General features: G+C 61.5%; 1 protein-coding gene across 3 annotated transcripts in view; it reads right to left on the bottom strand.

Annotated features, from left to right (window-relative positions):
- The window catches only part of ITPR3 (inositol 1,4,5-trisphosphate receptor type 3), a 35837-nt gene extending 12160 nt beyond the window's left edge, over positions 1-23677 (bottom strand). Inside the window, exons 1-34 of one of the 3 annotated variants that reach the window (XR_010467656.1) lie at positions 23267-23677; positions 17896-17966; positions 14527-14648; positions 12306-12392; positions 11995-12153; positions 11772-11870; positions 11583-11666; positions 10528-10674; positions 10052-10147; positions 9170-9220; positions 8516-8658; positions 8266-8365; positions 7830-7990; positions 7011-7152; positions 6654-6815; positions 6393-6565; positions 6161-6280; positions 5642-5824; positions 5313-5564; positions 4896-5040; positions 4593-4740; positions 4092-4288; positions 3817-3946; positions 3435-3492; positions 3067-3232; positions 2749-2913; positions 2512-2580; positions 2243-2368; positions 1992-2114; positions 1619-1819; positions 1010-1261; positions 806-931; positions 383-508; positions 157-277 (exon numbers count right to left, since the gene is read on the bottom strand). Coding sequence is in view for 2 of the 3 variants with exons in the window: in XM_013370892.3 (XP_013226346.2) it covers positions 157-277; positions 383-508; positions 806-931; positions 1010-1261; positions 1619-1819; positions 1992-2114; positions 2243-2368; positions 2512-2580; positions 2749-2913; positions 3067-3232; positions 3435-3492; positions 3817-3946; positions 4092-4288; positions 4593-4740; positions 4896-5040; positions 5313-5564; positions 5642-5824; positions 6161-6280; positions 6393-6565; positions 6654-6815; positions 7011-7152; positions 7830-7990; positions 8266-8365; positions 8516-8658; positions 9170-9220; positions 10052-10147; positions 10528-10674; positions 11583-11666; positions 11772-11870; positions 11995-12153; positions 12306-12392; positions 14527-14648; positions 17896-17966; positions 23267-23355 (4594 nt within the window). In the remaining variant the exon portion in view is untranslated. The remainder of the gene's footprint in view (positions 1-156; positions 278-382; positions 509-805; positions 932-1009; positions 1262-1618; positions 1820-1991; positions 2115-2242; positions 2369-2511; positions 2581-2748; positions 2914-3066; positions 3233-3434; positions 3493-3816; positions 3947-4091; positions 4289-4592; positions 4741-4895; positions 5041-5312; positions 5565-5641; positions 5825-6160; positions 6281-6392; positions 6566-6653; positions 6816-7010; positions 7153-7829; positions 7991-8265; positions 8366-8515; positions 8659-9169; positions 9221-10051; positions 10148-10527; positions 10675-11582; positions 11667-11771; positions 11871-11994; positions 12154-12305; positions 12393-14526; positions 14649-17895; positions 17967-23266) is intronic. The other 2 variants (XM_013370892.3, XM_021281102.2) reach the window with 2 other exon arrangements.
- Between the last annotated feature and the right edge of the window lie 505 nt (positions 23678-24182).

The raw sequence follows: 24182 nt of genomic DNA, 5'->3' as shown, positions 1-24182 counted from the left end.
AGCTCAAAACCAGCACATCCCAGAGCCCAACATCCCCATTCCTGGGGGAGCCTCTCGCTGGGTGAAGGTGGCTCGTGTTGGCTGCTGGGCCAGCGGCGCCCAAAGGTGGGGGATCCCCTGGCTCGGGGCACAGATGACCCTGCGGCAGGTCCTTACCGACCATGGCCAGCGTGCGGATGCAGGCTTCCACCGCGCTGCGGTGCTGCTGCTGCAGCCACGGACACTCCAGCAGCCGCGTGGTGGACTGGAGAAGCTGCACCACGATGGTCTGGTGGGTCTAAAGGAGAGGGCGGGTGGGTTTGTGTCAGCGCCAGCTGTGTCCAGACCTCGTTTTGGGGCTCAATGAGCCGCTGTCCTCCCCGGCCATGCAGCGCCTCCTCACCTGCAGCGAGGTGCTGTTCTCCGAGAAGGGGGAGCTGAAGAAGGCGTTGATGGTGTCCAGCACCACCGTCAGCACGTACTTCTCCAGTGTGGGGTCTGGCAGGCGTTTCTCTCGCTTCTTGCACATCTGTGGGGACAAGGGAGGACGCTGATGGCACCAGGTGAGGTGAGCATGTCCTGGCCAGGTGCTGCTGGCATGCAGAGCTGCTGGGACCTCGCTGAGCTGAGGGACATGGCTGGTGACACAGCTCCTGGCTCTGCACCAGGGAGCCCTGACTGCTCCTCAGCAGCCACACCAGTCCCCAGGGTGCCCACGTCCACAGCGCTCCCTGGTATTTGGGGGAGCCTCGGTGACACCAGCCTGCTCCCATCTGATGCAGCAGCTGTTGCTGTCACATCCCTCCCGCCCAAACCCCGCATGCACCTGGGCCATGTCCAGAGTGAAGTTCTCAAAGAGAGTCCAGATGTGGTTGCTGGTGTAGATCTCCTTCATCTCCACCTCCGTGTCCACGTAGCAGTGGTTGACGAAGTTCACGTAGGCCATCTTCACCTGCCGGGCGGGAGGAAGGCTCAGGCGCCCTCAGAAGGCAGCCAGAGCAGGGCCAGCAGCTCGCCGGGCCCCCCGTACCTCCGTGATGCAGTCCTCGTGTGTCACCACCCGCACCACGTCCTCCAGGGGCAGCAGGGACGTGCACTTGATCTCCGTGTAGACGTTCTTGCCCTCGGCGCAGGCGGCCAGCAGGTCCACCAGCGAGATGTGGTACATCAGCGGGCTGTTCTCCTCCACCCCGTCCCGGGCTGCCGTCATCATCTCCAGCAGGGTGGCCAGCGAAGCCTTGTCGTTGTAGAAAACCACCACGTCGTCCCCAGCGTTGGTGAGCTGCAGGGAAGTGTCAGTGGTCACTGCTCTGGAGAAGGAGGGTCAGAAACCTCACGAGGCAGCAAACAGCATCCTCCGCAGCAGGGCAACGAGAGGGAGCACCTGCTGACGGGTGACAGGGCTGTGCATTTACGGGGAGAACAAACTATTTGCAGCGCCATCAAAAATCACAGCTTGAAGGACTCCAAAATGGCTCTTGGACCTTGCATTAAGCTCCTGGAGATGCTTCCTGCTCCAGGGAGAAGCCAGCATGGCTGTGAAGGCTCCTCCTCAAGGAAGAAGCCAACCGTGTGCTCCTGGGAGCTGTGCCAAGCCAGACCCGCAAGCCAGCCCCAGGGGCTGGGGAGAGCTGCTCACCTCGGTCATGATCATGTCCTGGCACTTCTTGACGTACTTGCCCTCGGCCTTGATGATGGTGTGCAGGAAGTCGAGGTACTGGACGTGGCGGCCGTGGGTGGCCACGCAGTGGATGAAGTGCTGCGGCACTGTCTCGTTGATCTCCGAGCAGAGCTGGTAGTTGTTGAGGAAGATGTGCTGCATCGTCTCGGCCTCCAGCAGCTGCGGGACCAGGGCAGAGTGAGGCTGGGGGGCTGCGCGGAACGGCCGCCCCTCCTGCCCAAACCCTTCCTCCCCGGGGTCTCCTCCTCCCCCTGCTCCCAGCCCCAGGAGTGGTACCAAGGTCTGTCCCTGTGCTGTTGCCTCCCAGCACCCTTCAGCCCCCTCTGCTCACCCCCGGGGTCAGGAACAGGTTGAGGTGTTTGTGCAGCAGGGCCTGGTTTTCCTGGTTGCCAGCACAAAACTTCTGCAGGAACTGGTGGGTGAACTTCAGAATCTCCATCATCTTGGCATCCCCCTGAGGAAGGGTGAGCAAAGGCCAGAGCTGGTGAGGGATGGAGTGCGGGGGGCGGTGCTGCCCCTCCTGCCCTGCTGCAGCACCGGGGTCCCCGCGGCCCCCCGGGCACTCAGGGACCACCCACCCACCTTCTCATAGGGGATCTGCAGCAGATCCAGCATCACTTTGTGGGCGTCCATGTTCTTCAGCAGGCGCTGCTGCTTCTTGCGCACTTGCTCCCCGACCCCGCACATCTTATTCAGCCGCTCCAGGATCTGGGGACAGAAGGACCTTGGCAGAGGGGACCGAGCCACCGGTGCTGGGGCTTGCTTGCCATGCAGATGTGCGTTCCAGGAGCCCAGCTGCTCCCTGCACGCCCAGCTGCGCAGCCCTGGGGACGGGATTTGGTCTCACTCACCCCCTTGACTATCTGGTAGTTCTCACTGCTCTTCTCTCCCGGGGCAATGACCTCTTCATCGGCAGCAAGCTGCAAGGGGACAGAGACAGTGTCAGGGTCCCACCGCAGCTCTGCAGAGCCTGGGGCACAACCCCACCCTACAGGACCCCCAGAGCCCCCCAGGGAGAGGGGACACAGCCCATGGAGCTGGACTGAAGCTGCAGCTCTGCCTCCCAGGGTCTTGCTCAGGGCTCTCACCTCCTTCTTCTCCTTCTTGTTCCCCTCCACCGCACTGTCGCCTTTGCTGCTGCCCTTCTTGTCCACCCAGAGCTCTGATTTCTCCACCATGGTGCGGAGCTTGTCCAACTCCGACTTGATCACCTTGTAGTTCTCGACATCCTGGGCTGAGATCAGGAGCTGAACCTGCAGCAACATCCCCAGGGGCTCTAGTTTGGGGCACAAACCCCCTTCCCCTCCTCTCCCAGACATTCCTCCCAAGGCAAGGGGCCACAGCCCGTCCCACGTCCTGTACCCGCAGCCAGCGGTGGGCTCCGAGGTGCCCCAGGGCAGCGTTACCTGTTTGAAGGTGTGCAAGACCTCCTGCCGCTGGCTGAAGTGCTTGAAGAGGAGCTGCAGGGAGCCGGAGATGAGCGGCGGGTAGTCGTGCATCGTCAGGTGGATCAGTACCCGCAGGAACATCCTCCCTCCCTCGTCATCCACCTCCAACATGCTGCTCGTCTTCCTGCAGCCAGGACAAAAGCGCGTGGCGTTAGCAGCTGCGTGGGAGCTGGTGTGCGCTGTCACCCCCTGGGGTCGATGGGGACAGCCGCATCAGCCTTCACAGCCTCATCTTCCTCAGCAGCTGCGGCTCTGAGCCTCGGCAGCACACACAGGTGGGCAGAGCCCCACGGCCAGGCTGGCCGTGCACCGGGGGCAGGACTCACCCCACACCAAACATGGCCTCGGCGTGCTCCCCGATCCGCTCCAGGTTCATGGCTGCAGCTGGGGGAGAGGGGAGGGACGTGAAAAGGGTGAGCAGTGTCAGCCCTGTGCACTGACATCCGCCCCCAGGAACCAGCCCAGCTCCCAGCCCCTGCTCCAGCATCCTTGGCGGACAGAGAACCCCCCATCCCTCCTGCACAGCAACCCCCATCCCTCCTGCACAGACCCCCCATCCCTCCTGCACAGGACCCCCCATCCCTCCTGCACAACCCCAGCGGGCGCGGGGATGCAGAGCTGCTGGAGCTGTCACCTCCAGTGCCTGTGTCCCCAGCCTGGGGGGTTTGCTGAGCTGAAGTTGTACCAAGAGCAAAGAGAGAGGGTTACTTGTGGAGTCGAAGGCGGGAGCCGTCCCGTCGGCCGCGCTGTCCTGCATGGGGTAGACTTCCACAAACTCCTTCTTGAAGACGGAAAGCAGGTAGGAGATCCTGTAGTCCAGTCGCACGTTCAGGATGAACTGGCAGCAGCAAAGAAAGCAGAAGTGAGTCCTCTCTTCATGCCAGCTCTCTCTGCATCAGAACCCCATGCCTTCCCCCCAGCACCGCATCCCACGGGTCCCATCTGCAGCTCCACAATTCTTCTCCCTCTCCACCACCCCCAACCTGCAGGATCTCCAGGATCTTCAGCTTGGTCTCCATCACCACGATGTTCTCGTTCTCAATGCTCCTCCCTCTGTCCACTTGCTCCGGGGCAGAGCCAGCGCTGAGGTTCGGGGAGCTGAAGATGGACTGCTTCCTGCTCAGCACCATGGTGGACATCATCTGCCCAACGCCCTGGATCGACCGCCGCACGTTCTTCCCTGCAGGGGCAGCCAGAGCGGGCAGAGTTCATGCGGATGGAAAGGGAGGTGATAGAGGACCAACAGAAGGACCCACCGACACCAGACAGTGCTGCAGATATTAATCAGAGAACGCGTAAGAGGGACTGGCCATTTCATTGGCATGGCCAAGGGCTCCACACCTCGTGTCTCCCAGTGCAGACCCACCAAACCTTCCATGCCAGCAAACTGCTGGCTTGTTTTCTTGCAGCCAAAACTGGAAAGCACTGGGCAGCGCGTGGAAAACACCTTCCTGCGGGACCGTGGATCTGGAGCAGGGCCTCACCTGTCACCTCGTCATTGTAGACTGTCTGCATCATCAGCTGGGGGTTCTGCACACAGTCGATGATGCCCAGCAGCGTCCGCGTCAGCCGCAGCAGCTCACTGAAGCTGTAGAACCCGAAGTAGATGAGGTTGTGGGCAAGGCTGACGACCTGGGGAGAGACAAGGCAAGTCCAGGCCTCGCTGTGCTCAGGGCTGAGCAGGACAAATGGACATGTGAACAGGGACAGCAGCGTGGGGGCCCTTATTGCTGCAGCCACACTGCGCTGTGTCCTGCAATGGGATGGGGCAGCAGCAGGACTCGCACCTCGAAGGTGAGCTTGTTCTTCTCCTCGTTGGCGAAGGGCACCGCCTCGCTCACCACGTTGTTGAGGTAGTCCTCCACGAACTCCATGGTGCTGGCAAACTTGTTCTTCTTGTCGTCACGCGAGACGTTGAGATTGGAGTCATAGCTGCGAGGGGAGAGCGGCTGAGCTGCCGGGCAGCCCGTCTCCTTGCCCCAGGAGCACCGTCCAGGCAACTGCTGAGGCAGCACGGCCAGAAGGGATGCCCACGGCCATGATGGAGCCCACTTCCTTCCGAAGGCTGAGCCCTGCCAAAGTCACCCCACAAACGCCCCCTTCCCGCCCCTGGCTAAAGCCCAGCCAGCCCTACACGAGATGGCACCTGCCCTCCCACCTCCTCCCTGTCCCGCAGAGCCGCCGCCAGCCCCAGCGTGTCTCACTCTTTGATGGTGATGGCCGTGGGGATCTCAGTCCAGAGCCGGGCAAACTTCACGGGCATCACCAGCTCCTGCGGGTCCCTGTCCACGTGCACGTGCAGCATGAGGTGGCAGAAGGACGCCCGGAGATCGAAGGGCAGCATCTCGTCTGCCATGCAGAGGAAGATCAGGTCCACACCCAGCTGCTGGGAGATCTCCTTGATGGCCAAGTACTGGCGATCCAGGCACATGCGGGCAAAGAGCTTCAGCTGGTACCTGTGGGGGACAAGAGGGAGTGAGTGTGTGCGACCCTGACGTCCTCGTCTGGTGAGAAGGTGCAGCAGGATCATCACCTGTAGTAACTGAGGACGTTCTCATCATGGGCATTGCCAGCCCGGGCCTCCTGGGCCAGCTGCCGGATGCTTTTCTCGTGGTGGTCGTTGTTCTTGTCTGTCCAGGTGAGCCAGACCTCCTCCTCCGAGTACTCGATGCTCAGGTACTCGTGGCTCTGGGACATCTCCTTCACCGGCCGCAGCCTGGGGCGGAAACGGGGTAAAACTGGAGACGCTCCCGTGGGTAAGGAGCGGCTGCACCGCGATGGGTGACAGGATAGACTGGATACTGGGAAAAATGTCTTTATGGAAATGTCGGGCATTGGAAGAGGCTGCCCAGGGCAGTGCTGGAGTCACCATCCCTGGAGGGTTGGACAGACAGAGATGAGGTTGTCAGGACATGGGGTAGTGCAAGGAGTGGGTTAGTGGTTGGACTCGATGAACTTGAGGGTCTCTTCCAACCAAAGTGATTCTGTGATTCTAAGGCAGGGCCAGGCACCAAACCCCAACCGTGGAAAACCTCTCCCCTTGGCTGCTCACTCGGTTTTGATGAGGATGTCGCTGTTCTTCGGGTCCAGCACACACTTGCAGATCAGCTCCTGTGTGACGGGGATGGCGATGTGGTTGGACACGCACAGGTCTGAGAGGTAGTCCAAAAACCTGCAGAGCAGAGACACCTCGCTGTGATGGGGGGTCCCCAGGGCCTCTCCCCACCCCGAGGCACATCCCACCCACCACGCCGCACAAAGCCCTTCGGGATGGGGACACGCACCGTGGCTCGCGGTTCTTGCGCACCAAGCTGACGAAGGTCTCCACCTCCGTCTTGGTGATGTGCTTCTCCAGCAGTTTGCGGTTGTTGTGCAGCAGGGCGGTGATGGTGTCCTCGGCCAGGATGTCATAGCCAATCTGGGACTGCATCATGCCGAACTGCTTGGCGATGTGCTCCTGGAGCGGGCAGAGAGCCGGTGAGCCCAGGGGGAGCTGGTGCTAGGGTCTGGCAATGCCCCTGGGGCTCCCCCGTCACCCCCCACACCTGGTTCTTGCGATAGTCCTCCTGGGAGTGCCGCAGCACGCGGTAGCACAGCCGGAACATGTACTGGTAGGGAGCGTTCTTCTGGTCTGACAGCTCCTCCAGCCGCACCAGGGGCCCTTCCCCACCCTTGTCCTTGAAGGGGGCTTTCAGGATCCCAAAGATCTGCCCAAGCGCAGAGATGGTAAGTGCTGCATCCCCCACCATGCATGGCTGGACACCGGCTGTGTGGCCAGGAGGGCTTGGAGCAGCCCCAAGGCACAAGCTGGGGAGCAGCTCCATCTCCACGGGCTGGTCCAGAGCCCTGGACACCTGCAGGACAGCCCCGTGGGACCCCAGGGGAGCCCCGGGGCCACTCACCTGCTTCAGGATGTTCTGCTCTCGCATCAGCTTCTGCCGCTCCCGGTTGGGCTTTGTCACCACGATGTCCAGCACATTCTGGCCATTGTTGGGGACGTCACTGACGAAAAACACCAAGTCCTCCAGCAGCTGGATGACAAACCTGTGAAGGGGCACAGTGGGACCCTCCGGCTGGGGAAGGTGCTCGCCCACCCAGCCGCAGGTCCCTGCTCCAACGCTGGTGCATTTTGCAGGACCAAAAAGCCCATGTTCAGGGCTCGAAACACTGCCAGGTGATCCTCCTCTCCTCGCTGGAAGCTGACGGCTGCCCTAGAGCGAGAGGCTTCAGAGCCCCTGTGTTTCGAGGGAAACCATCGCCACGAGCCAGGGCAGAGCCAGGGCCTGAGCTGGTGATTCATGCCGGGGATTCGGCGTTTAACGCCTCTGCCCCCTCGGTCACCCTTGCGGACCCACGGGGCGGGCTGGCAGGGCGGAAGCCGCTCGCTCCGTCCCACAGGGTATCTGTGTTTGCTCAGGAAGCACCAAGAACCCACCCACCTAAAAATAACAGTGTGACTAACCCGCCTGCCCCTATCGCGGGGCCATCTCTCAGCCCCTCGGATATTTTTCTAGCGGCGCAGGAGGGGCCGGAGCGGGGCTGTGGCATTATCTGGTTTCCTCGCCAGACCCCTGGGAGCCGCAGCCGCGGGTTCGGGTCGCGGGCAGGAACGCGGGGCAGCGCTGGCACCCACGGCCGGGCAGGGGCCCCGTCCCGCAGCGGTGCCAGGAGCCCTCGGAGGAGCCGGCACGGCCTCGGCTCCTGGGACAATGACTTCTTACCTGCGGTCATTCTGGCTGAGAAAACCTTCGTTCATCTTCTCCACCACGCTGGCCAGCATCGAGCTGGCGTCGTTCGCAAAGTCCAGGTCCCGGATCTCAGACACGGGCACGGAGACGATGGCGAAAGCTTCTTTGTCTTCCTTAGTGGGGCACGTGCCCAGCTGGGGAGCAACGGGGAAGGAGCATCACACAGACAGGGCAGCGCTGACCACGTCCCACCATCTGCCTGCCCCACTGGCATCACCCGCCCCAGGTGAAGCCAGTGACCCTTTTGTCCCATCAGAAGGACTGGGGTGGGCTCTGTGCTACTGGGATGGGCTCATGGCTGGTGTGCAGCCACCCCGGGGCTCGTCAGGGTATCTCAGCCCTGGGTACAGCCTGGAAGGAGCACGCCAAGAGCTATTAGGGCACGGGGGAGGAGGGAGCAGGGCCGCACCATGAGGCGGATGGGCCTCTCCTCGTCGATGTCGATGGGCACATAGGTGCTCTGGATCCAGGTGTTGGTGCAGAGGTGGCGCAGCCTCACGTAGGAGTTCCTGCAAACAGCACCGTGTGTCGGTGAGCGACCCCCGCGCCGTCACACCAGCACCCGCCACATCCCACAGCAAAGCCTTCGCAAGAACAGGCTTGCCTAAAATTCCACACTACTAAGCCTCATGCCACCGCGGCAGCGCGGGCTCGCTTACCGCGGGACGAAGGAGTCGGTTTTCTGCAGCGTGGTGGGGTCCAGCTCGAAGAGGGAGGCGATGTCGTTGCCGTGGGGCACAGCCACCAGCCGGTACTTGATCTTCTCCCCTGTGTTCCTGCGGCTGGCGCGGCCGCTGCCCCCCTGCACCGGGGAAAAGGGGGTGAGCCCGGCACGGGCGGCACCGGAGGAGACACGCAGCGGCCGCGCTCGGAGCAGAAGCTTTTGCTCGGATGAGCCTCGCAGCACAGAGACACACGAGGGGCTGCGAGAGCACAAGCGCGGCGTGATGCACCTGAGCTACGAGGCCACCCCTTCGCCAAAAATCACCAACAGCAAAACGTCCAAATCTCTCTTCTACCAGTGCTTCCCTGTGGCCTGGGGATCCAACATGCACTGGGACCCCTCCGACAGATTTTGGCAGGGTCCTGTTGAAGCGGGACACAGGGATGCTACACTAGAGTGCGGATGCGGGGACGCTCTGCGGGACAGCGGGACAGCCCTGGCCGCAGCCTCGGCACCGCGGCGTGGGCACCGTCCCCGCGGCGGGCTCTGTTTCGGGGCATTTTCCCTGCTTTCAGGCAGAATCTAAGAGACGGCGTGATTTCAGGCAGCGGCAGCAGCGTTTCTGCTAGCGAGGCTGCACACAGCTCACCGTGGGCGCTGCTTTGGGCTCAGCCACGTCTCCTTTATAACTTGGGTTTTCCTGAAAAGTTAAAGAGGGAGATGAAAGACAGCTACCAGTCCTGCCCGAGGTCCCTCCAAATCCCTGAGCGTGGAGTATTATCTCTATTCCTGCCTTCCTCGAGCACGCTGCAGAGAGGAAACCTGCCCAGGTGGGGCTGGCGGACGTGACCCGTACCCGGGCACAGCGCTCTGTCCCCGAGGAGGGGGCGGGTGAGCCCGGTGGGCAGAGCTGGGCTCTGCACCGCAGCAAGAGCAGCTCTCGCTGTGAACCCCGAGGCCCCGGGCCGAGGTCTCTGAGCAGCGCACGTCAGGCAGCACCAGCCCGGGATGGGGACCGTTCCGTGATCTTCCTTCCTCTGCGGGAGATGTCACCTGAGTGTCTTTTGGTTTAAAGCACCCATTGCAGAGCCCCAGTATTTGCTCTTTCCCATCCTGCAGTGGTGGAAACCTCTTTGTGCCTCTATCAGGAGGCCTTGAGCTGCCTTTAAATGGGAGCAAAAAAAATTGGCAGATGGTGTTTTCAGCCCTGGATTTTGCCCATGTTCTCCCCAGGCAAATGCAGCCCTGGATGCTGCTGTGGACCAGAGGATGAGGATGGGCAAGACCTGATCAGGAAGAGTTAAATGCAGCAGGTGGGGGAATTTTGGGGGGAAGCCTAACCCTGCAAACACGCAAACGCTGGCAGTGCTCACAGCCCCGGTGCTGATGCCTCCCATGAGTGAGGAGCTGTGGGGGCCCCGGGCAGGACGGCTCCGCGAGCAAAGGGAGCGGGGCAGCGGCACCCCGGGCATGGCCGCGCTCAGGGCAGGACGGTGCCGGCTCTCCCCGCAGCCCTCTGCTCGCCCCTTACCTCTGCGGCCAGGTAGTTGCCCGTGGCAAGGTGCTTGAAGCGGTACAGGCCGTTCCAGTGCCCGGCGCCACCTCGGCACGGGTCATGGTGGACAACCTGGGGGAAGCGGAGCAGCGATCAGCCGGCGGCACGCGGGGCTGCGAGGAACCAGGACGCTGGTCCTGTCTGCAAAGCTCCGCTGACCCCGGGCAAACATGCCACGGATAAGAGCCCCATTCTATCTCAGAGGTGGCCATGAGCAAATACACTCAGGGTGTGGAGCCTGGACACCAGTGCCCACCCAGTGCCCATCCATCAGCAGCCACAGCTCCCAGTGCTCCCACAGAGCTTGAGCCTTGCGCTGGTTTTCACCAGGACAGTCAGGCTGCCAGATGTCGAAATGTATGGAAATAATACCCACTGTTGCCAGCACCCGCCCCCGATGAGAGCACAGAGGTACCCAAAACCCCCGCACGTCCCATCCCCTCCCCGCTCACCTCCACCTCCCACAGCGCGTTGGAGCTGGTGGCCGAGGTGGCCGACTGGCGCAGCGTGGTGCGCAGGAAGACGTGCAGCTTGCCTTTGTACTCGTCACACGTGAGGAACTTCTCCTGCTCGGCGTGGAAGAGCCGCACCACGTCTCCCTGGGGCAGGACATGGTGGTGAGACCCGGGGACAGTGAGACCCGGGGACGTGGCTCCCGCTGTGACCCCCCGCAGAGGGGACGAGGTTCCCTCTATATGTGTCCCAGAGTGCAGCTCAGCTCCCAACTGCGGCACCATCACCTCTCCCAGTCCCACCCACCCGACCTGTACTAAAACCTGCCCCTGGCAGCACAACCGCTCATCTGAACCCCGGGCACCCTGCACGGGCCCCCTGTGCTCCCCAGTGCCATCACTCCCTTCACTAATGCACGTCCCTTCTCTCTGCTCCCCCTCCCCGGGCTGCAAAACGGGTGCAAACCCAGCGTTTTCCATCCCTGGAGCGGGCAGAGGCTCCGCTCACCAATGTGTTTAAGGCATTAAGGCCCCAGGAGGAGGACGCGGTGGCTGCGGGAAGCCGCGGATAAGTGCGGCGCCTGGGGATGAGGGGCTGCGAGATCAGAACAATCAATATCCACCCAGCTGCTTCCTGGAGGACCTCAGCCCCAAACAATAGCTCCGCAGGGAGAGTTCCTTTCCCAGGCACCAGCCAGCCCTGCGCGCAACTTCAACGGCTGAAACCCGTCCTCGCAGCCAGGAGCCACTGCTGGCACTACGTGTGCCTCTGACTGTCCTCCAGAGCCAGTTTAATACAAGGCAGAGGGTAATTTCATGCCCCCGTAGGCACCTGCTGCCAGGGGATACTAAAATTCCCACATTTAACTTGCAGTTAAGTTCTCCAAGTGATGCATTCTCCTAGCAATTAAGGCGCTCCGGGCAGGATCTTTCCTCTGCCCTTGTCACAAGGCCAAAGGGCTGTTCACACGTCCTGTCCCTGCAGGGGACGGGGACGGGTCCCCAGAGCCCACCGTGTCCTGGGCAGCCGGCAGTGGCCAAACCTCCTTCCTCACCCCTTTCAGCACTTCCTCCATGTGGTCACAGAACTGCATGAAAAGGTTGATTTTCCAGCTGGTGTTACAATTGACTGAGTTCACCTGAGGAGCAAGAGAACGCCGTCGTGATCCCCGGGACAACAAAAAAACGAAGAAAAAGGAAAAAAACCACAGGCAAGCCCCAAAAGCAGCCCAGCCGCCCCGTACCTCCTTGCAGCCGGCGTTGTCAGCCAGCTCGTAGTTGCTGGCGTGCAGTGGTTGCCCGGCGTTGACGGGGTTCAGGATGACTTTGTCTCCCACGACTACCTGGGGAGCACAGCGGGCAGGGAGCAGCGGGTGAGGGCGGTGCGGGGCGGGCGAGCCCGGGCAGGCGGCACGCACGCCGCTTTCTGCACTTGTTCATTTAGGGGCTTTTCTGCCCCACGCTCACGTTATCTCCGTTGCTCCTCAGCTTCCAGAAGGGCTGGATGAAGAGCCAGGATCCCTCGTTGCCGGTGGCATCCAGCGTCACCCGCATGGCGTTCTTCTCGAGCAGGGCTGGCAGCCGCTTGTTCACCGTCAGGTACTTGTTGCTCTTCATGTGGAGGAGCTGGAAAGGCAAATAGTGGGGTGAGCTGGGGCGGGTCAGTCTCCTGAGGTCCCCAGGAGGGATTCCATGAGCCCCTTCCCAGCAGCTGCCTGACACCCATGTGCTGGGTCTGTGCATCTCCCCCGCAAAACACATCGTCCGAGTGCCCATACCTGTATGACGCTGCCGTATTTCACCACGTCCCCGTGCACCTTCTTGTTCTCTGTCTCGTTCTGCTTCTGCTCCATCTGGGCCGCATGCTGAACACCAAAAGGAGAAGAACTGGGTGTAGGAGCACCCTTGGCTACGGGGAGGGTGGGACAGGCTGGATGGATCAGCATCCCCCTGGGTCCCGTCCGGACCTGCTGCGGTGGGTGCAGCAGCCAAGATGCCTCAGCACCACCTGCAGCCCCTCTCTCCAAAACCACAGACATTTTCCACGCGGTGGCTCTGGCAGTCGAAGGGGTGATGATGACGTGTGTGGAGCAAGGCAGGAATTTGCTCGTTTGGCAGATTTCTCTGGGAATGGCGAGGGTGCGCCAGCAGCTCCGGCGCCAGCACAGCCCGGGCAGCGCCAGCCCAGAGCTCCCCCGCGGCCGGGACGGGGGCAGCGGCGAGGGATGGAGCTGGGAGAGCATCTGCCCTTCCCTGTCCTGCTTTCACCCCCTTTCCCATCCTGCTTTCACCCCTTTCACTGGAAGGCAGAGGAACTGGGAAACACGCTGGAATCACAGCTTCGCACTGGGAGGAAGGGGCGGCCGGTCCACGAGTGCCCGAGCAGGCGATGCCGGGGCTCTGAACACGCCTCCATGAGTTATGGCAGGACAAACCCTCTGCTTTTTTGAAGGTTGCCGCCACCTCAGTTAACTCCCCATCCCCATGCAGCTCTGGGTGTCACCCGGGGACATGAGCCCTGTGGCGGTGGCTGCTGCCATCAGGAAAACAAACCTGCAGCCAAGAAATCCCACACTGATGCAGAGCTGGGAGCTTAACAACAACCCCACGGAGCAACACGGCTCCGGCAAGAGCTCCAGCACCGCGGCGTGTCCTACATCTGAGGCCAGGTCTGAGCTCCTCCCTCGTCGACAGCCCACGGGGCCAGGAGTGGAACCGACTGCCCCCAGTGCACGAGCCCATGGGGCTGCTGTTCCCAGCCTGTCCCTGGGATGGGATGGGATGGGTCTGTCCCCACACCGGGACAGGGCGGTAGGGACACACAGGGCTGGGCAGCCCGGGCGGACGGGGAGACATGAGCAGGGTGAGAGGAAAACCTCCACGGCTTGTCTGCACGGCGCTGGCAGCACTGACATTAGTCAGTCGAGAAAACACCGAGACTTAACACCCGCTTAAAAACAACAGCACAAGGGCACAAGCTCAGAACAGCAACCGTGGGCATCGCGGACGGCTGGGCAGGGATTCTCTCCTTGAGACCTGGCTGCTTCTACCTCAGAAAATTATCTTTTCTTAATCATTTATTATAACTTTTCTAGTTTACTGTATTTTCAGGCTGTGGGAGACACTGACAGAGCCCGGCCCAGAGCCCGCAGCTGCCCGGGGCCGCGGCTGCGCCTTGCAGAGCTGCGTCCTGCCCGGCTCCGGATGCGACGGAGCGCCTGCCAAAAGGGCAACACCGGGAGCAGCGGAAAGGAGCGAGGAAATGACAGGATCTCTTTAAGACAAACCTTAACCGAGGTGCAATCAATCAGGCTCAGAAATGAGCCTCTCTGTCCAGTTGTGGCCAGTACAGCTGTGGATGTTACAAGTTACAGTCTAACTGGAGGAGGAAAATGGTGTTTCCATGTGCCAGTGACCACGTACATGGACACGGCGGGAGAAACCGACCCTGTCCCGGCATCTCCAACCCAAGCGGGGCTGCCCTGTCCGGACACCGAATCAGACTTCACTCCCCAAAGGCAAAACTGGGGAACCTGTGGGGCCGGAGCTGGAAGCCTGACGAGATGATTTAGTGAATCTCTTTCTGAGCCTCGTTGTTATGAATCATCCTCGGGGCCTCGCCAGCTGTCTGAGGCGATTATGCAATGTTTAACATGGGCCTTTTCCAAACCCCATGGAAGTCAACAGGAGCCTTTCTCCTCCGCAGCCTTTCAGAGCAGGTCCTGGCTGCAGCAGCTCCCTATGTGCCTGGCACCGTGTGCCACGGTTAACGAAGAGCTGATGGCTACAGGAGCCACTCCACTAGAAATGATGGGGAAGGGAGGGCAGTGGGACCGGAGACAACAGAGCTGAGCAGAGGGACACCCTGGGCACAGCAAAACCCAGGACAGCCACGTGCAGGCTGTTTGCTGAGGAGCAAACACAGCGGGAATTGCACAGCGAGAGGTTTGGGCATCATTACCCACCAGCGCGTGGGGACGGTCCCTCGAGCCCGCTCACCTGGAGCTTCTGCAGCAGCACCACGTCCGCGATCTTCTCCTTGTCCTGCTTGGTTTGCTTGGCCTTCCAGTACTGCTTCTGCGCAGAGTAGCGGTTCATGGGGCAGACTTTGAAGAGGCAATCTGGGAGGAGAGGGAGGCAAGGACGAGGCTGAAGCAGCCATCGGGTCACCAGCCACCAGTGTGTCCCCAGTGGGGCCACCGTCACCAGGAGAAGGTCCTCCCAGCTAACAGCAACCCCATCTGCTGCTGGGGGGCCAGGGGAGACAGAGCTGGGACTGGGGAAGAGTCACGTCCCCTTGTATTTGCTGCTGGATTAGTTTCAAATCAGGGTGAATAATGAGTCCAGGAGTGACTCCACTTCTTGGACTCGCGATCAGAGGCGCTCCCATCGGAAACGGCCGCGCAATTCGGGAAGGGAAACTTCAGGGGGAGAAAAGTCCTGAGGAAGGCCAGCTGTAGAGCAGAGCATCCCGCCGGAGGCGGTGCTGCGAGACCGGGACGGGAGCAGGCATCCCCGCGGCCCTGTCACCTCCCGCGGGACACCCCGAGGCAGCAGGACCGCGGGTTGTGGCTCCGTGGTGGCTGTGCCGCCGGGAACCTCAACCACCAGCGCTGCAAGCCATGAGCAACCACTCCGAAAATCTGTGTGTCCACAGCTCCATTGCAGGCCCTAAAAGAAACATTGCAAGCCTCCCCAAACACTTGCAGCGTATCTGTGTTCTGCAGATCGCCCCAATCTGCCTGGTTTTCCCCAGGCTGCTGTGGCTGGGATGGGGTTGGAACGCGCAGACACCCGGGTCCTGGCTCCGGGACCTGCAGCACAAGAGCAGATGTGCTGGACAAGGAGGCACCTGCACCCCAGACCTCACTGGGGCTGGACGCTCGCGGGGCGAGGGCAGGAAGGGCTCCGGATCGCCTCAGCTGTGCCTGAAATAGCAGCCCAGAAACTTCAGACACAAAAAGCAAGGAAAAAACCATCACTTCCATCTTTGGCCCCGGTCCCGCGTCACTGGCAAGCACGTATTTATTTACCTGGGAGTGACGAACAAACAGGCGCAGAGCACAGTTCTCACCGGCTCGGGCTGCTGGGCAGAGGCCAAGTTTCACATTTCGTTTTGCAGGTCTGTTTGCTAACGGCACATCCCGTGCCAAAGAGGCCGTGACGCCGGGATTTTAATCAGGGACTAAATGGAGCTGCTGCAATGCCTGGCTGCCCGCTCCCACCGCCTCGGAGCGGGGCTACCCTGCTCCTGGGCCACCTGCAGCACCTTACATCGTTTTCATTAAATTGCTCATTAGCCTGCAAAAGGACCTGGTAGAAAGTAGAAACTAGGGGGGAGTTAAAAAACCCCACAACATAGCTATTAAGAGATAGGTGCAAATTAAACCCCTGGCTCCAAGCACACCCTGCCCGGAGGGGCTGCCTGACATCCTGTTTTGCAAGCAGGGAAACTGAGGCATGGAGCTGTTTGCACACGGAAGGTCTCCAGCAACACCTGCATTGGAAACTGGAGGTTTTGGAGCCCAGGCCTAAGCATGGACAATTTTCCTGCAAGATGGATGGGTTTGGCATTTGCAAAAAGCCATTTGGACCTGACTCCAGGAATTGCAGAATCATTTTGGTTAGAAGAGACCCCCGAGATCCCTGAGCCCAAGAAAAATGGTCCGGTTTGGCCACTGGGAAGCTGAGCACGACCCGCGTGCAGCCCAGCGCAGCGCAGGATGAGGGCAGGGTCCGGCCACAGGATACGGGGACGGCAACAGCACATGAAAATCCTCTCAAGCCTCCCGCTGCTGCGGCAGGGAAACAGCAGCAGCCCGTTGTTTGTGCCTCCCTCGCGGCGATAGCTATCAAGAAGGCAGACCACTACTTTTCCGGCCATTAAAACAAGCGCCTGGATATCCTGATAGGGTTTGCATGGAGCAGGGCTGAGTCTAGACCAAACCTGTGCCTGGAAAAGAGATTCGACACCCGCCCATGGCCAGACAGGGCGGCTGCTGGGACGGGGCTGCCCATCCAGCCCCAGGTGAAACCCGGCCCAGGCTGGAGCGGGACGGCTCCCCAGGCTGTGCAGGGACCCCGGAAAGCTGTTGGATGGCTCATTAATCAGCCCCGTGTACAAATGAATGGCAACGGCACCCATGGAGAGGCAGGTCGCTGCTCTGGGACCCCATGGGGAAGGGTGCGCAGTGCCCTGCTGCGGGATGCTGGATCCACCCCGAGAAAGAGGTGGAGGCACAAAGCAAGGCGGGGAACCAATGCTTTAAAAGATTTTTATAAAAGGGGTCCTGAAATTAGAGTAGCTGGGATGGAAAGAAGGGCTGCCCTAAGCCAGCCCCCAAATCCAACAGTCCCTGTTCCTGGGAAGTTTTCTGTGCGTACAGCACAGCTCTGTGTGCCCCCAGCCGTGTGCCCCGTGCCCTCGACCCCCGGCCGCTCCCCGCGACGCAGCCCTTCCCGGCGTGCCCGGCGTGCCGAGCACCGCACAGCCAGCACAAAACCCGCCTTTCCCGAGTGGGCGCCGGAGCGCAGAGACGTGACCCTGGGGCTCGGCGCAGCCATTTGCTCCCGAGAAGCCAAGCTTGAGGCCACCTCCCCGAGCAGCCCCAGGGCCTGCAGAACGGGGAGGCAGGATCTGCTATTCCCTGTGGCCTGTCCTGGCTTTTCCAGACCATTTACACATCTCAGGAGCCGCCCCGGCTTCCACTGACTCATCCCCCTTTCCGCCCGGACCTGGCCCGGCCGCTGGCTCCTGCCGGCTCCTGCCCGCTCCTCTCCCAAGCGGGAAATAACGAGCGTGGCCCTGAGCGCCGGAGGAGACGACGCAGCCCAAAACGTGACGGCCAAGGACAGATCAGGATTTACCATCTCTCCCTAAATCCTGCCTGTCTTGTAAATGGGCGGCTTAATCCTCCAGCTCCCTCTGAGGTGCAGCCAAGCACAGCAGATGTAATTAGTGCTCGCCTTGAAATAGCTTGCCTCTTGCAACTGTCCCTCTGTCTGTCCCCTCCTGTCCCTGGCTCCGGGCAGGCAGACACCCTGCTGGCAGCATCCCTCGGGATGCAGCTGAGATGGTCGGAGGCTGGTTCTGGCCACCCCTGCCCCTTAGGCCTGGGCTAAGGGGTCCCAAGGACCGTCCTACCGTGGAGGTAGTTCCAATAAATGCAGAAGTACCCCAGAGGCAAACAGAGGAGGGTGGGGGTTTGGCCAAGCCACAGCAACAAGTGTCCGCAGGCGGCCCAAGATCCCTCTGGGCTGCTCTGCACATGGCACCTGGGACCCCACTCCCTGTCCCGGGTGCTGGGGACCAGCACTGTCCCCGCAGCTGCTCACGGCAGCGATGGAGCTGCCCGGCCCCAGCCTCACCTCGGAACTTCTTGGGCGGGTTGTCCAGGTCCCCGGCGGCCGGCTCCACCACGCACCGATCATCCACCAGCCTGCGGGGACACAGGGAGCAAAGGGTGTCAGTGACACAGGACGACAGCGGGGGCCGAGCAAGCGGAGCAGCTTTGCCACAAACCACAGCACCGCGAGGGCAGGCGCCACCAGCACCTGGCCCAAAGCGACAACAAAGCTGTGTCTCCTGTTTCCCATCCATTTGTTCACTATAAATATTTAGCACAACAACACTCGGCTCCTGGAGGAGCAGCCATTGCTGCGGCTCGCTCCAGACTCATTGCCCCTCGGTAGCCACCACTCGCCATTTCTTTCACGTGCATTTTTCATCCCAGTCCCTTGGGGCAAACAGTGGCAGATACAAGTTGGCAGCCAAGAAACACGGAGCTTCGTGTCAGCCGCGCTCCTGGGGCCTTTGCTCAGTGACCCGTGCGGGAGGCTCTGACGCCAGGTCCTGCCTTGCCCAGCTCCCAGCTGAGCCAAATCCCCCGGCTGGCAGGCACACCGGCTGCGCTGGATCTCACTGTTCATCTGGCAAAACGTGATGAGTTCAACTTTGATTCAGTGGTTCCCCTTCTGCGTCTGGGAGCTCACCCCACCAGGACACGGAGGGTGTAGCTGCTGCAGATGGAGCTGGCAGGGGCCCCCCAAACCCAGTTATTAATTATTATCTGATTGGAGGTGGTGGCTCTGCCCATCAGATGCAAAGGGCTGTTTGTCTCTTCCCCACCCACCTCCTTGTTTTCCCAGCATTGAGCAAAATCCTCCAGGTTGGGCCAAGGACTGATTTCAGGATGGATGGGATGTTACTTTTTGAAGTCACCGAGAACAGTGAAGTATGACCTGGCATGAGGTTCTGCTCAGCCCCCAAATGCAGCGGGACGAGCATCACCTGAGGGGCTCACAGCATCGGGGCCACCCAGGGCTCGTCTGCACGGCCCAGAGGCTTCCAAGGAAGCTCCCGTGAGACAGGCTGCACCCGCTCGCCCGCTTTCTCCCAGCCCTGGGAAGCGAAGCAGCCAGAGAAACTGCACTCTGCCCCGGGCAAGGAAGTGAGAAGCGTGTCCCCACCTGCGGAGGCTGAATTCAAGCAGCCGGGGAGCGTGCGGGTGGATGCAGGAATGCACCCAGGGCGCCATCCCGGGAGGGAGCATCATCGCGGGGACAGCTCTGTCCCTGGCACCGCAGGGGAGGTGCAGCCTGGAGAAACGAGGTGTGCGTACATGGCAAAGGGCCCCGCGGAGCCCATGCTGTCCCCTCCGCTCCCCAAAGGACTCTTGATCCCCCCAACAAACCAAACAGCCAAAGCGTCGCTGCAGATGGACACACTGTGCTGCAAAGAGTTGGCAAAAAAGACACGCATCCCGTTTGCAGATGCAGCCTCCTTCCCCAGCCCAGCCCGACTCCGGAGGAGGGGGAAATTCCTTTCCATAGCTCGGCAGAGAGGAATTTGGCCTCCACGCTGATGGAGCGGGACCCTGGGGTGCTCCGAACACCCAACGCTGCTGCTGCGCGCCCAGCTCCCTGCAAAGCTCCCAGGGGCTGGGGGAGATTAACCTAACATTTCAAATAAAGAGAGAAAAGCAATTTCTCTAATGCTTTTGGTGGCAGCAGAAGCTTAAAAACAATTAGCAACGACCCACAGGAGATATGCAAAGCCTCAGCCCAGCCCCAGTGTCACATGCAGGTGGTTTTGGTTTCTATTACTATTATTTGTATGGGGACAGGGAGGAAGAAACACATTCGATGCGCCTGGGAGCAACAACCCCCAGGGCTGAGCCCTCCCAAGCCCCGGGTCAGGCTCAGGGTGCGAAGCACTGACCCTCCGCACACACCCAGCTACTCCAGCACTGACAAAAGCAAAGGGCTCTATGCATCTGTGCCCTTTAAAAACCGAAAATCCTCCATTGTCGTGGCAAGGGGGCTCCGAGGAAGCGCCTGAGCTATATGGCCCATTTTCAGCACCCAAGCAAAGGGCGCAGGAGCCTCCCACCGCGGCAGCTCTGCCCAGCACTCGCCCAGCGCTTCCCGCGCCCAGCGTCACCGCTCTGCCCCGCGGACACGAGACAGCGACCTGCCGGCCTGGAGCCTTCAGCACTTAATGATGGCAAGGCAGTTCCAGCATCTTTAATCCTAGCATTACACGCTCTGCAGGAATGCAAAGTGTTATTTCTATTAAACTGATACTCCAGACTAACATTCTTCAGTTAAAAATTGCTGAAAATAAGAGGATTCTGACAGGGTGGACATGAGTCACCTGGGCGACTGCTGGGGCCAGGATGTACTTCCAGTAATAACCCGCATTATCTCGGCGGGACGGGGCAAGTCGAAGCTCCCTCTGCTATTAGAGCAGTGGGGACCTGCGGGCACTCGCTGCACGCCGAGCTGTGGGGGGGACACCGGGCACACAGAGGGTGGGTTTCATTGCTCAGGTGTTAATGAGAAAACGGGCTGTTGGTGTCCAAGCACCTGGAGGAAGCTCCAGAGCAAACCAGCAGGCTGGATGCACTGATGAAAACTTCACGCTTTGCCTTCCCAAATTACCCCCCAGCAGCAGGAGGGGCCGGATCCTGCGCATCCCGAGCCGCCGCCGCAGCCCTGCAGAGCGCGGGCGAGCATCTGCTCAGCTTTAACACGCGCTCAGGCAGCAGTTCCAGCGGGGCTTACTGCGAGCTTCCAAACATCGAGCACAAAGTGATTCCCTGGCCCGGGGCCAAGGCAGAGCCTTCGCCGGAGGTCAGGGGAACAGCAGCTGGCCCAGCAGTGTGATCCGCAGTGCTCGGACACCCCGAGCCGCCCTGGGGATGGCAGCCAGCTGGGGCTGACGTGGAGCCGCCGCTCAGCAACGCCACCCTGGGCTGGGGAACAGGAGAGAACCTTCCTTGGGTGCCCAGGGAGTTCCGGCACGTCGTGGTCCGGGGGCGCACAGGCAAGGAGTGCTCGGGGAGGAGGGGAACCCCAACCCAGGCAGGAACACCCGCCACAGAGCCCGTCCATCCCTGGCGGTGAGGAGGAGGGCTCGCTGTCGGGCCCAGGGCTGGGTCAGCCCCTCCGGCTCGGGGCACGTATGGGCACTGAGCCGCAGGGAGGAACACAAATCAAGGGAGCAAACACAGGGCAGCCACAAAAATGCAGCTTTTCCCTGCTGCCCCAGCCCGGGAGGAGGAAGCCGCTCTCGGCCTTGCGTGCAGAGATGGGTTCGTCCTGCCCCAGGGGCGCTGGAGTTACCCTTTAACCAGCTGCGTTTCCCTGAACGGCTCCGCCCTGCAAATCCACCTGCAGCCACAGTTGCACCTATCTGAGCTGCTATTTCACCTTCCACAGCACGGCCACCCTCAGCCCCGCTCCCCCACGCGCTGGGGCGCTGGCACAGGGATGTCACAGCACCGGCCCATTGGGGTGCATCCCTTATCGTGACACTTGTCACCAGCACCTGGAGACACTCCACAGCACCCCACTGTAGACCCCCCGTGATCCCACACCAAAACCAGCCCCTCTGCGAGGAAGGATGGAGCGAAGGGCTTCTGGCAGGGTGCTCAGCCGGGCACACAGCGCCCAGCGCGGGGCGGGCAGAGCTGTTTGCCTTGCAAATGAGCTGAATAAGGTCCGGAGCTGCGGCAGGAGGGCTAGAGAAGTGAGTCACCCAGTCCTTTATCGCAGGAGTGATTTAAGGTGTGGTTGGGTCTGCCAGGTTGCAGGGCACAAGGGAACGATTTCAGAGGGCGGGAAACAACCTGGAGAAAGCAGAACCCCAGCAAAGTGGGGCTGTGCAGCAAAAAATGTGCTGGGGCCTGGGAGAAGAGGCTCTCCAAGCAAGCCCAGCTTTTCAGATGCTTATAAGTAAGTCTAGAAAAGCACCTGGCAAAAAGGGGGACTTGGGGTCAGAGCTACAAAGGGATCGGAGCTCTAAAGAGTCTCAACACCTCTTAATTCAGCTTCTGAGCCATTGGGACGTGCTGCATGGGCTAACAGCCAGTGCTGGTGCTGCCTGGGGACACTACGGCACTGGGACAGCAGGCCAGCGCCAAGGAGACCTCTCCAGAGAGGACAGTGGGGATGTCCCCCCACCCTTCCAGGGGCCTGGGCACAGAGAGGCTGCATCCTGCACGTGCAGGACCCACTGCCCAACACCATAGAATTGCACACGCAGGGATTTTGTGCCTGGGTCTGCACCCTTTTGCTCCCAGTTGTACCATTTCTGGGCAGCATCCCACAGCTGACTGGAGGAAGGCTTCGCTGGGCATTAACCCAGCGGCTGCATGTACCCAGCGGTGGGTGCACGAACACGTGTAGGCGAAGGTATGTACATCTCCGGTTATACATAGGCATGTGGGAGCAAGTGCATTCATCGCAGATTATAGAGCCGGGCAGCTCCTGCCCCAGGAATCCCATCCAAGTCAGCATTCCTGCCTGAGCTCAGCCTCTCCTACACGCAGCGTGGGGCAGGCACGCTGGCACAGACCCACGTCCACCCGCGCGGGGCTGCGGACAAGGTTTGGGTCCCTGCTTTGGGGTAAGGACAAAACCCACCTGGCCCAGCAGGACACGGCTGCTCCCCAGGCTGCAGGGCAAACGCTCCCGGGAGCAAGCAGCCAGCGTACGGAGCAGGGGATCGCTGCAGGTCCTGGCCTGGCTCTGCGTGAGCAGCACTGCTGGCTTGCACAGAAACAGAGGGGACAAGGGACAGGTCCCCAAGCTCTCCGCTCACCTCCGCATGTCAGGCTGCGAGATTCCCACCCCATGCAAACAAGTGCAGGAGGCTTTGAAGAGTTGGCTCAGCCTGGACCTGGTCATGCCGTGGTCCCCCCAGCCCTAAGCAGCACTTGGTGGCCATGGTGACCCTGCAGGGATTTCGGGGTGTATGGGACCCCCAGGAGGGACAGTGGGAGCCACCGCTGCCTGTCCTGGGGAACGGCAGCCTCCAGCCTCACCGGACAGGGCTGGAAGCATTTAATCACCCCCGTGTCCCGGCAGGGATCCAGCTGCCCAAATCACCCCGCTCGGCCACACAAAACCCTCCCTAAACCCACCGACCCCTCTTGCTGCTTAAACCCTTCTCATCTCCCCCAGGCCGTAATGGGAGGGAAACAGTTTCTGGCCACGGTTGCCAGAGAGGGTGGGCTGCAGGGTCCCTCCAGGGCCACATCCCGTCCCCAGCAGCGCTTGGAGCTGGAGCAGAGCCCGGAGCCCAGCCTGCCCTCCCTCCGGCACCCACCCCCGCTGCAGCACCCAGAGCCCTCCAGCCCCTTTTCCCAGCGGGCTCGGGCTCAGCACCGCTTTCCTGCCCCGTCCCGCTGTCCCCGGGCTCCCCGGCCGGCAGACACGGGGGTGTCTCACTCACCCCAAAGTGCTGATGAAGCCATTGACGGAGCCCTCGGCGTACAGGGAGACGATGTCCCCGATGTGCAGGAAACTGGACATCTCATTCATGGTTGCCCTGGCCCCGGCCCAGCGCCGTTCCTGCCCAAGTCACCTTCCCGTGCCGAAATCCCGCATGGGGAGCGGGGCTGCGGGAAACCCTGCTGGGGGGTCACCCCGGCGGGCAGCGGCGGGAGCGGGACGGCAGCGACGGCCCCGCACAACTTCACATGTGCCGAGCGGGGAGGGAGCCCGGGCAGCCGGGAGGAGGAGGAAGAGGAGGAGGAGGGAAGGTGGGGGGATGAAAATCAATTAGAGGTTTGCATGAGATCTGTCCGGCTGTCCGTGGCTCCGTCCCTGCCCAGCTCTCTACCTGCAGCCAATGGAGAGCGATCAGGAAGTCCCGCTCCGACAAGCATGCAAATAGTGCTGGCCTGGGAGGGGAACCGCAGCTGCCGGGGTGAGGGGGGTGCCCAAAAAGAGGCCCCACCCTCCGCTCCCCGCCTCCCGCCTCGGGGCGCTGGGGGGGGCCGCGCACCCCGGTCCCCTCCGACGGCCCCGGCTGGGGACACGGACTCGCCCGGAGCCGCCACCGCTCCCGGGGCTCCCCCCGTCCCGGGCAGCCCCCGGGTGCCGGGTCCCTGCGCCCCAGGCCGGACAGAGCCCCGTGGCCGCCCCCTCGGGGTCTCTCCAACTTGCCGGAAAGGCACTGGGGGGCTCCCCGCAGCCACACTTGCCGTCCAGCAGCAAAAGCAAGTAGCCGACGCAGCCGGGATGTGTCTGCTCCCCCTGCACCTTCCTGCGGTGTCAGGGGGAACCCGAGGCCCCCTGCTCCCCAAACCAGCCCCTGTCCCACCGAGCCTCCTCCAGGACCCCGCAGCCCAGGTCCTGCTCTTGCC

Source organism: Columba livia, chromosome 22, assembly GCF_036013475.1.
Source record: "Columba livia isolate bColLiv1 breed racing homer chromosome 22, bColLiv1.pat.W.v2, whole genome shotgun sequence".
NCBI classification, from domain to species: Eukaryota; Metazoa; Chordata; class Aves; order Columbiformes; family Columbidae; genus Columba; species Columba livia.
The sequence above is the reverse complement of the archived record's forward strand: the minus strand, read 5'-3'. Positions and strand labels throughout refer to the sequence as shown.